The 13397-nt window shown below is 39.2% G+C and overlaps 1 protein-coding gene across 3 annotated transcripts in view; it reads right to left on the bottom strand.

Moving 5' to 3' along the window:
- phf14 (PHD finger protein 14) overlaps positions 1–13397 on the bottom strand; it is a 105908-nt gene that overhangs the window by 42957 nt on the left and 49554 nt on the right. For all 3 annotated transcript variants that reach the window (XM_033975211.2, XM_055225394.1, XM_055225395.1), the window contains exons 16-17: positions 10279–10341; positions 8261–8382 (exon numbers count right to left, since the gene is read on the bottom strand). In XM_033975211.2, coding sequence (XP_033831102.1) covers positions 8261–8382; positions 10279–10341 — 185 coding nt within the window. The remainder of the gene's footprint in view (positions 1–8260; positions 8383–10278; positions 10342–13397) is intronic.

Here is a 13397-nt window from a genome sequence, read left to right as displayed (position 1 = left end):
TTACTGCATTATGATGTATGAAACACAACAAATATGCCAGACTCATTACATTCCAGCTGTGACAATTTGCTGAATGCCCTTCCTCTTCACTCCCAATTCACGCTATATCATCCGGTCGAATGACTCATATGGGCAAAATAAAAATTATTAAAAATCTTGGACAAGGTAGATACTAGTCAATACTAAAACTACTATCAAAACTAGATATTAATTTAATATCAACATTACTGAAATAAGAAATCACAGGGATTGTACAAAATTTGACTGTTTTAAAATCATCTTTCAGGTATCAAAATGGGTATCAAACCTGGTCCTTAGTATTGAAATCGATTTTGAAATTTAAGTATTGCGACAACACTAGCTGTACCTACCCCATGCCACTTTGTAGTAGCATGAAAGGTTATAAGGGTGTGAATTCATAATAAAGTCCATTCTTCAAATATAAAAAGGAATATAGTAAAAAGGAAGCCAATGATACTCAATGTATAAAGTTTGACAACCACTATTCAGCATTGAATTCCTTCAGCTGTCCAGTAGGGGGCCTCAGTGAACCAGTAGAAAACCTAGCACTCACTCACTTCTGCAGAACAGATTGGCACCACAGTAAACAGCAGAACCTGGCCAAGAAACCTCTGTGTACCCAAGCGCTTCCTTTCCCAATTCTATAAGATACAAACAGCTTAGAGCACTGCACAACACATTCCCAAAAAAGGTCAGTGACAAAGTAATCAATTAAGATAGAAAGAAAAGTGGACTCCGGGCTGTAGTAGCTAGCCTATATAACGATTCCCAACGCAGCGCCCGCAGTATAGTTCTTAAGCCGATCAGAGCAGTTTGGCATCGGGGCGAGGAGCAGTAGAGTGGATAGCGAGAAGAGCTGGTAAAGAAGGAACTCGGAGTAGTAATAGATTTTAGCTGCTTGGTTACACTTCCCACACAGCCGCGCCACAACCGGGCTCTCCTTTTTAATGGGAGCCTGGAAAAAAAAAAGGTTGAAGTCAGCGAAAAAACAAAATGCCGTTAAATCATGCCGTGTCAGGGAGGTAATCGTCATGGTGAGAGAGAGAAAGACAGAGAGATAGAGAGAGACAGAGAGAGAGAGAGAAAGAGAGAGAGAGGGAGGGGTGGGCATCTCTATGTATCTGGTGTGTACGTTCTATTGCCGTGTGTGCTTGGTTGTTGTTGGTGGTAGTCCCTAAGGAGTCCAGAGGAGGGATGGGGCCAGCTACAGTTCTCCACGCTGGGCTGCTCGCATCGCAGACAAGGCCCTCCGCTGTCCGGCGCGTCGGATGTTCCGGTTGAAGAGTAAAATGTCTCTTTTTGTCTGGTCTACTGGAGCAAGTGTGGAAGGACAAAAGAGGAGATGGGAAGCAGCTTTGTTTTACTGGTTAAACAGCCTGCAGCAATGTGTAGTATTAAGACATTGAGAAAATGGGTAAACACATTTGTTTAAAATTGTAGAAATAATTGAAGAAAGTGTTGAAGTGTTGCCTTTAAGATAAGATTTACAATTTATGTTTTTAAATAAGAATTCAGTTTGCAGTTCAGTCTTAGAGAGAAGACCGAGATATAAACTGCTAAACCAATACAAGAATCCCATGAACATGTTTGTAGAGGTCTAAACTACAAGGTTAAAAAGTGTTGTGTTACCATATTATATTTAGTTTGCAGTGAACATTTATTGTATAACAGATTTCACAACTGAAATTCAAATTTTGATTCATATGTGCAGCTTTAGTGTATTGAAGACATTAAAAAAATAAAAATTCCCATAGTTATAGTACTTATGAAATAAATAATAATTATGCCAATACAGTGTTTAAAATTACTGAACAGCATTGAAGAAATCCTATTGTTGCAGTACTGGCAAAACGTACCTTCAAATTTTTGAAAAGTGCCAAGTAAATGTTTACTGTTGCCAAATGCATGCAACAGTAAAATAAATAAATAAATAAATAAATACATAAAAAGAATAAAATAACAATAATGATAATAATAAATACAATCAAATAAATCCAAATGAAAAAAAAAAATTACTAACCTATATGCCTATACCACACTACACAATGCATGACATTTCCTCCTTTAACACAAGCACTTAAATTTGCACACCCCTTTAACATCCTTTCCGGTCCTTTATCCGACACACATGGGGGATAAGACTCGGCCCACTTGGCCAAAGCCTTTCCGACAAGAATACATCAGCACACGGGTGTTGGGCGCAGCATGGGGCCAGATGAGCGCATGTATTCACCACCACCACCACCCCCTTCTTCCCTCTCCCTCCTCCCCCACGACAACAGGGCCACTTCCCCGGCGATAAATCACATGCGACAGAGGGCATTACGCGCGCAAACGGACCGCCGGCGCTGCACCTTCGCAACAATTAATTTGCCCACCGACACACATTCATCACCGCAGCAATAAGGTGAAAAAGTCAAGAGTTTATTAAAGCTCTTCTTCATTTCGGGACGAGAGCTACGCGGGCCACAGAGACAAAATCACATTAGACAATCAGACTTTGTACAGTGCAAAAAACAGGCAGAAGTACAGTGGAATACACCTGGTAAGAGTGTTCTGAATGCAAAGGTTGAACTGAGAAATCGGAAAACAAAAGTGCACTAACATCACATACACTACCAGGCAAAAGTTTGGACACAATTTCTCATTCAACGTTGATTTTCTTTGTTTACTACTTTTTATATTTTGAATATATACAGCAGACTTTACACATATGAAGCAAGATATATGAAAATATGTAGCAAAGAAAAAGAGTGAAAAAGACTCAACTAAATGTGTTTTAAAAATATTTCTTTTAAATTCCTCAAAGTATCCACCATTTGCTTTGTTGACAGTGCCACAAACCCTTGGCCTTCTCTCCGTGTGCTTCATGATGAAGTCACCTGAAATGGATTTCACTTCAAGATGTGCCTTGTCAGGGTCAAGGAATGATCCGTGTCCTAAGTAGTGACCAAAGCAAAGGGTGGCAAAGTTTGGAGTTATTTAGATTTTTTTTTTTTTATAATTAAAAAAACATAAAACATATTTCAAAAAGTGTGTCCAAACGTTTGACTGGCAGTGTACATGAAATCTGGGACTATCTCTTGGTGTTCAGTTGTCATTGTGTACACCTTTTCTTTGCACTAGTGTGGTACTTAATAATGTCCGAATGGTTTCACACATTAGAAGAAAGGCCATTTGAGATCAGAAATGTGATCCATGTTTCCGAAATGGAGAGAAGAGATGAATTTGGAGCTGTGTAAAGACTGGAGAAGCTTGTGCATGGATATCTCAGCAGTTTCTGTACTGCACAAACAACTCCATCTGCCACCAAAACACATAGTACTTGAAAATCATCTCTTATGGTTTGAACATCAGCGGTGGTCTTGAACATCTCTGTTACTAAATGTGTTGCTGCCATGTAATTTTTCAATTAAACTTTTGCATTTAGGGGCTTTAGTTAAATGCATACTCTCAAGCATACACTACCAGTCAAAAGTTTGGACACACCTTTTCATTTTGTTTTTTTACAGCGACCCTTTACTTTGACAAGTGAAAACCATTTCGGGAGACTTCATCATAAAGCTCATTGAGAGAAGGTCAGGGGTTTCCATTGTTGTCAACAAAGCAAAAGGTGGCTACTTTGCTACATAATTCCACATCTGGCATCATATATTTGATGTTTTCCTACACATCTAAAATGTAGGAAGTAGTGAACAAAGAAAAAACCTGACTGAGGAGGGATGTCAAACTTTTGACTGGCAGTGTACATGTAAACAAATGTAAGCAATACTAAAATAAAATAATGACAGCACCAGCAGAGTTCAACTCTGTAAAAACAGATTACAACAAAGGCACCAAGAGAAAACATTTGGCCTCTTAATAAATAGTGCACACATGAGAAGAGCACAGAGCTACCTGCATTCACATTCTAAACTACACAGCACAAGACTTCAGGAACTACAGTACAGATCAGAGTAAATACACCACTCATGCATTGTACAGGAGACACTGTCCCTACTATTAGAAACATACAGACCTACGCATCTGAATTCTTATGAATTGTATATGTCCTTTTATAATGTATACTTAGTGTAGATATAGTCCTACAGAACAACAGCATGCTCTGTATCTAACAATTACATTGCAAATATGTGCCAAATAGACACACTTTGCCATTTCAGAAACAGTTAATTACTGTAGAAGGCTAAAAATGCCAAAGCATTGCATTAAGACGATATGTTTTTATGTGTGATCAGGAGTGGATGGTTTCAGAGTAAGCTTCTCAGACTAAGCCCCATGTGCATTGTAGAGGGGGCACTCTGACACTTGTCATGGCCCTGACAGCTCAGCACAGCTCTGCTCTGACAGCCACAGATACAGGACCACCAGGGACCAGGTCTGGACTGGGCTCCTTCAGACCCAACTGTCATTCCATCACAGAAAGTTTTTTTTTTTTTTTATCTTTTGTTTGTTTATGTCTACACCACAACTAACAAACTAATAATATAATAATAATGTTCTAATCTATACAACAGTCCGGCCCACTTTGAAATCAGCTCAGTTTCTGAAGTAAATTTTACATTCATTTTTCTCACAGACTTTTTGAAAAATTTTAATATTAACATTTAAAAGGCATCGTGGAGGCCAACTGGCTACGTGGCAACCAATATCCATTGTTTTAAATCCAAGAAGCATGTTTAAAATGCAAGATTTGGCAAGATGTTTTAATAATTTAGTGGCTTATACAGTTTTAGAAACAGTTTAAAAAAGTCTTTTGGTCATTAGTTATGACATAGCTGAGCAAGCTTGCAAACCTTTAATGTAATTATTTTTGTGGAAAGTCTATGAGAAAAAATTATGTGAAATTTACTTCTGGAACCAGGGGCAGGTGGTCACTGTTGAGCTCCATACTAGATGGTGTAGATCCACCATAAACAGTTGGTTTCTACTTTGTACAACACACTATTTTACAAGTCTGACCCTGTTTACTTGAGTATAAGACACAAGGCTGATTGATTGCACTGGATCAAAGTCACAGGTGGTTGATTTCCTTAATCAATAGAGCTGATTGGTAATGTTCTGAAAGCATTTTTCCCTTAGAGACAGAGAAAACAGCTTCTTGATTTTCATTACTTTGCACAATTAGACTAGAATGTGGGAAGGTTTACAAGCAGGGCAACCATGACTGGAATTATTCTAATTGATGGGTTTGATGATGATGACATCACAACATTCAATAGGCCAATAATACTTAATACAGATGGGGGCAGCTAAACTCAATATTGATAAAATACAGCATTTTGTTGTAATACAAGAAGTTAATGGTTCTAGTCACTGATAGAAATCATTAGGTTCAACATTTGTGAATTTACCTTTTGGATAATTTAATGGGAAAGTACAATGCCACCCATCTGAGAGAATGACATCATGACATTTTAGAATCTGAAAACCACCAGTACTACTTAGATCAGTATCAGCTGATAATATTATGATCCTGAATGAACAACATGGCTGCTAAATGTATTCTAAAGCCTGAGGAATGTTGCTACTAGCATGGCCCCAAACTGCCATATTTACAATCAGCATAGTTACTTATTGCATACAGAGTTCTGCACAAAGGTCAAGGCAGGTGTCACAATAAGAGAGAGAAATCATTATAATGTGTATGTATTTACAAAAGGCTTACACGAGTATGTGGCACAGTTATCCAGATTTTAATTTTGGATTATTTGACTAACTACTGTTTGGGTTATAACTACTTTTGCTCTTGCTCAAACTAAAGTTGTCAAGTATCAAAAATCAGATACTAATCGATACTAAAAACAGTATTGAAACTGGATACTCATTTAACAGGACAGTAATGAACCATTCATGAATAAGTTAAGAATGATTTTGAGCTGTATCAAACAAGCATATGACCACACTGTCTAGTATACAACCATGGACCACTCTGGAACTTACCTGGGCGACTGAGGGATTACACAGATATAAGAGCACATGGTAATATAACAGAAAGTTGAAAATCACATTCTATTGTTTGCTTTTTGTAATCGTTCTATTGAAATTGGTATTAAGTATCTAAGTATCTAAGTCTATTCCTTAGTATTGAAGTAGAGTTTGTAATTTTAGTATCCTCACCAAAACAACCTATACTCATACATTCTTACTTATACAATATCACCTGCTTTGAACATTTGAACAGAAATCCAGAGGTGCATGAGATTAGTGAATGGGGGCAGTATGGAGGGTCCAGTCTGTTGAGTCCAGTCTCGTGTGCAGCTCTTTGCAGTGGAGTCTTTCTTCCTCTATTAGCCTCTCTCTCTGAGCCTAAGCCGCGGTCATCATCTGTCCGCTCAGTGTTTTTTGGGAGGAGAGGTGGCTGCCCCGGCTCTCACAACCTGTGCAACGCAAAGATACAAAGAGTCAGGGCAGCGACCTCTCACCCCCTATGCCCCTGCCGCTGCCCGTCCACCCGCCCGCTCACGCCCGCCACAGAGAACACATACATGGGTCCGCCGGGAGTCACCCTCAGGACATCTTCTAAAATGGCGATGGATGTGATGGTAACTGTACAAAAAGACATTCAAGTGCAATGGAGACAAAAAATGAATAAAGAAATGGCACAAGCATGATGGGTGTAGAATGAATGACAAAAAAAAAAAACCTCACATGCAATGGACAGCTTGTCTTAATATTCAGCATTCAGCACAATTATATTTAGACCTAGTTTTACCTACTTTGACAATTTTGGTGAAGTCTATTATTTTACATCTGGGGTGGATATGGGCAATGGATGTGACTTAGCACCCTTACTGTAAACAAGGAGCAAAACCTACAGTAATAGCTATTAGACAAATACAATCTATGATGTCTGATTCTTAAACTGTTCATACATTTTGGATGCAACTTATATTGATGACATATACGGATTAGAACTCAGCACTACTTCCAGTCACTTAAAATATTTTATTCACACCTTTTCCTCACAAACTGTCACTTGACTGGTGTAAAAATATGATTACTATTTATTCCAGGTACATGCGCACAGAACCATTCAGCACTTTCAGCACCATGCTCTACCAGTCATCCGAGATTCATAGACATGTAGTTAAATTTGTAACTTTAACTATGTGCACTTCAAAAGAAACCTGCACAATGACACCACGTGAATATCAGTACTAGTACCTAGTATTTACATTGTTTTATGGTCATATATGGTAACTCCACGCATCTTAATGCTGTGTGGAGTACACACAGACTTACAACCCTAAGAATGTCCCTTTTGTTTATGAGTCGATGCAATCCCTCATTCACCCAGGAGTGGTCCATGGTAGAAAAGGTTTCAAAGGAAGTCACCTGGACAACGTTTCAGAAATCAAGACATTTTGTCTTTCACCCAAAATACATTATCATGCTCTCCTGGACTAAAAATAGTCCTGCTCAAAGTGAGGAGTTATACCTGAAACTCCCATTGCCCTCGTTTACAAGGCTGACAGTTTGACTCTCACTGCTTGAGTCACTAAGGCAACCTCTTCTTCAGAGCTGTCATGTTTATGAACAACATTCTGGCAGCTCACAAGCACTACAGCTCCGACATACAATCATTTATAATTTCCAATCTTGATCTAACATTGTTCTGTTTAAGCATTGTTAAACAACTTGCCTGGATCTCGCGCAGACAGATGTTTACATTCTTTTGACACTGATGGAAACAAAAATAAAGAGTCATGTGACCATGAAGGAAGAAAAGACAAACACAACGAAATCACTGTATTTGACATGGAAAACAAAGTGGAAGATGAGTGGAATACATTTGTAAAAGCATATCAAGGCTGTCTGAAATAAAATTAATTCAGTTAGAGCTAATGACAGATCTAACAGTACTAAACTCTGGGGAGATTTTATGAACATTTTTAGCGACTCATCACCTGCTCTCCATTTTTTTCCCGTCTGAATTTCAAAGTCAAAGAGAAATGCTGTTTATTAGATGCCGACACCAGAAATCCCATGCAGGCAGCAGAATAAATTGTGCTATTCATTACACCTTAATGAAGTGTGCAAATGTATGTGGCAGGTCAATATAGGGGCCCTATGGAGGCGCCACCCTTCGGCCCTTCCTGCTCCGCGTCGCCCGCCACAGCCTAATGAAGACTGAACTTTAATCATCGGGAGGATATGGCCGCCTCACGAGACACACACGCCGCTGCATGTTTAATAATCCCTACACTCGGCCGGTCTTTGAACACACCGCACTCACCTCACTAAATTCTCATTGTCGCCGGGTCCTTTACACGTGGTGCACTCAGTCCGGGTGTCGTCCGCTTTGGGTTTCTTCTGAAGGGCTGATTGACGTTGACGCCGTTCCCGTGGCGCTGGTTCCTATGGAGACGCAAATGATTAGAATCGAGCTCTGTGTGGAGGCTGGATGCTGCGCGGGATAGTCAAAAGGGATGGAGGGAGATGAGAGGTAGATAATACGGTTAAGGCAATAGAGGATAGCAGTTTGATTTTGTGTCCTTTGAAGGTCTTTTACTGTACATCTAAAACAAAGGTGAAATATTTAGTGATGTAAAAAGTGTGGAGCAGCTAAAAAATAATTCAAATGCAGATCTTTGCTGTAACAGCAAAATCTAGGGTCTAGTTACTTACAGAAAGGATTTGGCTTGATAATTGTGAATTTACTTTTTGGAGATTTTGTATGAGAATACCATATCTATCGGACAATCTGGCCTCCCATCTGGGAATATGCCCTTAACACATTTTAGAATAGGAAAACTACAAATTCTGTCAAATACTGTTCAAGCTTTTAAACACATTATAAACTCCATTATAATATTATAAACTTGTTTGAATAATTCTGTATGGTGACACCTCTGTCTTATAGCTTTACTCTACACAGTGGCACAGTGTTGTGTTAGAGTTTATGCATATAGTTATTGGTCCATTGTAATTTCCCTATTGTGGGACAAATAAAGGTTCAAAACATGCTCGCCCTCTGCATAAGCTTGTTACAGAAACTGCTTTGTTGTCATTTAAAACTTTAACACATTAACAAGAGCTGCTAAGTCTAAGATGGCATACACAATTTTGTTTAACCGTTCATGTCACTAATTGCTGTGACAATTTCCCCTCCAACTGCGAAATAGAGGGCAAGTATTACCTAAAGTGTTTTATGAATTGGCTAAACAGACAGCCAAAAGACATAATCTATTCATGTTACATTTCAGTTTAAAAGAGTAATCTAAAACATGAATCCATAGCGAGTGATTAATCTTGCTCTCCACATATTAACACAACACTGATTACGAAATGTTACTATTATTTTTGAGAAGTAATGATGTGAATAGAACTGAAACAAAAAATTATTTTGCTAATCAATGAATCTGATGATTATTCTTTGGTTGAAAGATTTTTGCAGTATTTGCCTGAGATGAAGCTAAAGTGATGTCTCATGAGGACATCCCAGTGGACTATATTTACATCAAAAACAATCAATTGACACACTTCCTGTTTATGCACCCTTCCTTTATGTACTAGTTATAACATCTCTTCTTTCATTCTGGAGTCTGTGCATAGTCCAGATAAAATGTTTTCCTAAATTAGTTGACAATTATTTCAATAATCGATTAGTTACAATTAGCTTGTTTCAGCCGTAGATGGGAGTGATGTCTCTACTAGATCACTCCACTACAAGTGCCTTCCTATGATTATTTTAGCTGGATTTTTAATCATATCATTACTTCAGAGAGATTTAGAGGTCATGCTACATCCATTTATCCCACAAAAGTAAATGTTTTTGCTGCTTTTCCGATCTACTATTAATTTAAGATTGAGAAGTCTAATCATGGCTATCAAAATGCAATCATCTTTTTGCTACGGGCAAAATTATATTTAGGAAATGTTTTTGTTAAGATCTAATAGCTTGCGAATGCTGGGCACAGACAGCTATAACTAAAACAATACTTAGCTTCAGTGGAGCAAACCGACAGACTAAATGGTGATAATGCTAATCACATCACAGTCTCCTCATGCGAGACATCACAAAACTCATTTGAACTAAAACGGCATATTTCAGACGCTGACACAACTCTGAGGGAAATATATTTTAATAAAGAATCCTCTCGGAGTTGGAGGAAATTCATTAAGTGAGTCTGAATTTTAATAAGATCCCTTGAGTGCGGGTAATACCTCGTCAAATAAGCGCTGCAAAGTAAATACAGGCACAGCTGAGTGAGACACATGGAGCTGGGGATGAGAGGGGGATTCATGACAAACCTCCACTTTCTCCTCTGGCTCCTCAGACAGGTTCAGACGCTTCCTCTTCTGTCCACGCGTCCTCTGCAATACATGGACACAACAGTCACACTAGGCTCTCACTAAGTCCAGTTTTACATCAGACAACTATTCAAATTTTTGGCACCCCACTCTCAAAGGAAAAATTGTGCTGACTAGATATGAGAAAAATGATTCAGATTTTTGTACTTAATAACTTTTGAACACAATTGCTTCAAGTAACATGTAAAAGTGAAGTGATGGGAAAGGCAAAATGAAAGGGAAATATGAAGATAGGGTCTTGTTCACTGCTGAGCTCTAATGTTGTTATTTTGGTGAAACATGTTAAATGAGCGTGTGCTTGTGTTTGCTATTGGTCAAACATTTGACAGATCATAAACGGAGCGAGAGGAGAGGTAATACTAACCAAGATTGCAAAAGATCAGACACGTTTGATGTCAGTCGCAGCCCGTATTGGGTCGTACTTCAGTTCTAAACTTAATCTTTGTCCCTGTGTCACTGTAATGCCGCATTCAGGCCGAGGATTCAGGAGCATTGGGTTCACAGGCAAAGCTTATGGGGGTGTTTATCCAGGCTAGTTCAACATTTGAGCATTGAACTTTTGAGTTGAAAAATCTGTACTTTGCATTTGAGAGAAGATGCTTTACTCACATTGACACACAGGGCAAATTTACAAAGGCAAAGGCTAAAGATTTTGGTACAATTTTGATGCCACAGTCTGAACTTGGCATGAGACCTATGACCAACGACTTTGAGCCATGACTAAAGATCTCTCCATGATCAGTAATCTTATATCTTACATGGCCACCCGGTTTAAGGATGTCTGGTTACATTCATGATTAGTAATCTCAGCAACATGTCAACAAATAAACTAGCAACTTGCAAATTCACAGTGGTGGGATTATGTTTTCAAAGCACGATTAGAATTACGATTATGACTTATTATAAAGCAATAATGAGATTCAAATAGTGATTTTGCTTGCCATTCACTGCATCTTACCACCCGAATAAACAGGCACAGAGACTTTTAACTTCAAAGTATAGATGATAAAATGACACAAATATTCTCGATAAACTCCTTCCATGTTGCACTTCACATCTGCGTAGTAGAAGCACTCAGACTGATTGGGCACTTGTGCTCAAACCACACCACATGCATCAATTAAGAGCAGTTTGTATTGGCTGGTGGACTTGGTAACGCAGGATCAACAGCAGAGAAAGCACCGCCTGTCACATGACTTGGGATGGGACCAGTGCCGATCTCTGCGTCCCCAAAGTCACTCCCTTCTGCTTCCCGAGGTGCCGTGCGTGTCTTCCCCGTCCACATGAATGGCTACGTCTTGTTGCTAGCTAGCGTGTGTGCATTGTGGGAGGGGTTTAAAAGGGGAAGAAGAATCGACAACATATTTAAACAGATTGCGAAAACAATTCCATCTGTCGCCTTTGGCTCGCCACCACATGCCAGATGGAGCACTTATCATTAAGAATGCTAACTGTGCAAGTGCTGCCAATTTCCACGATTTCTCCAGTGAATGCAGACAAAGGGAGCAGTTTTGTCTAAGAATTCCAATCTTAAAGAAGTCTCTATAAAGGCGGTAGTAGGCAGTGGAGGAACAGCATGGATCTAATCTCTGCTCAGGTGAGGAAATTGAAGCCGTGGGCTGGTAAAAATCAATCTTTTAATTAAGTACATCAGTGAGTCTTTAACAAGCGTCACGCAGGATTGGAGAAATTACCAGAGCAGAGGAATGGCTGCTAACTAGATGTATTAAGTTAATTGTCATCATTTGCAGATGAGCTATGGCATATGTTTATGAGTGGGATGTTAGTGCTGGTGGTGGACACTTAATCAAGTCCCACTCAGGCACAGTTTAAGCACTGACCACAGCTCGATATGTGCTTAATCTTCTGTAGGACTGACATCTTGAGTCAAATGAAAGTCTATCAATTACTTTGTGAAATAGTCAAAAGTGACACAAAACATGATGAAATTAAGATGAGCACTGAGGGAATGTGATTTTATTTTTTAAACAGTGATGCCATGACTTAAAAAAGGGAACTCAAAACATTTCAAAGGCAGCAGAAAAGCAGCTGTAAATGTACACATTTTTACGTTTGCGTAACTGTTTAAAAACAGTGAATTTTTTGGCATGGAACACAGTTGGGACAAGGGATTATGTATAGAAGTAATGTTTTTTCACTAATAAATAGCATATTTGGGGTTTTAGTACCATTATCTACTGTTGCTAGTCTTTTTTTTGGGAAACTTTAGTGGAAAAGAAAATTGACTGAAGACTGAAATATAAAATGCTAAACTAGTGCAAGAATCCAATGCATTTCAGAACATGTCTAGATGTCCAAGTTACATAGTTAACAGCTAACAGTTGTTGCAAAGAAAATTAATTTCAGTCTTTGTCGTTTGGATTAAGGTTGCAGCCAGTCCAATGGTTATATTGATTAAATTGCCAAAAAGTAGACCAAATTAAACACCATTTAAACACCACAGTTTGAGATTGATAGAAGGACATTGCACATGGTCCTTTTAGAAGAGAAAGGATTTTTTAATACTGCTCATGTAGTGTGAATGGGAGGTGGGAGCCAAGTGCTTGGCCTGTTCCTAAACAAACAACTGTGTTAATGGACTGTCCTCAGACTCGGACAGGATCAGTAAACCAGAGCCAAATGTGCAAAGGACCATTAATTTTATAGCCGTGACATTAGAAAGCAGCCAAATTAAATACAGTTTAACACTAGTCGCACCTAGAACGGGACGTGAGTAACAGCTGGGGGAGCGCGGGACGGCTATATACAGCCTTTAGCGTCAATGTAAATCCACTCCTCTTTGACAAACACTCACCTCGGCCCCAGAGGCCGCGGGGAGGTCGATTAGCCGCTCTTGATAAATTAAAAGGTGGCTTTAGAGGAGTGCCAGCGCCTGGGTGCCCTGCTAAAAGCATTAAATATGCAAAGCGATGGCCCTTTTAGCAACTGCCTTGCATTTGAAGATAAATGCGGCGCTTGAAGTGGCTGTGAGGAATCAGAAAGCTTCTTAATCCCTGAGAGCCAGGGCAGGGAGGCAGGGTGGCAGTGCGTTGGGCCCT

Source organism: Periophthalmus magnuspinnatus, chromosome 11, assembly GCF_009829125.3.
Source record: "Periophthalmus magnuspinnatus isolate fPerMag1 chromosome 11, fPerMag1.2.pri, whole genome shotgun sequence".
In the NCBI taxonomy this organism is placed as follows: domain Eukaryota; kingdom Metazoa; phylum Chordata; class Actinopteri; order Gobiiformes; family Gobiidae; genus Periophthalmus; species Periophthalmus magnuspinnatus.
This window is presented reverse-complemented; position numbering and strand designations above follow the sequence as displayed.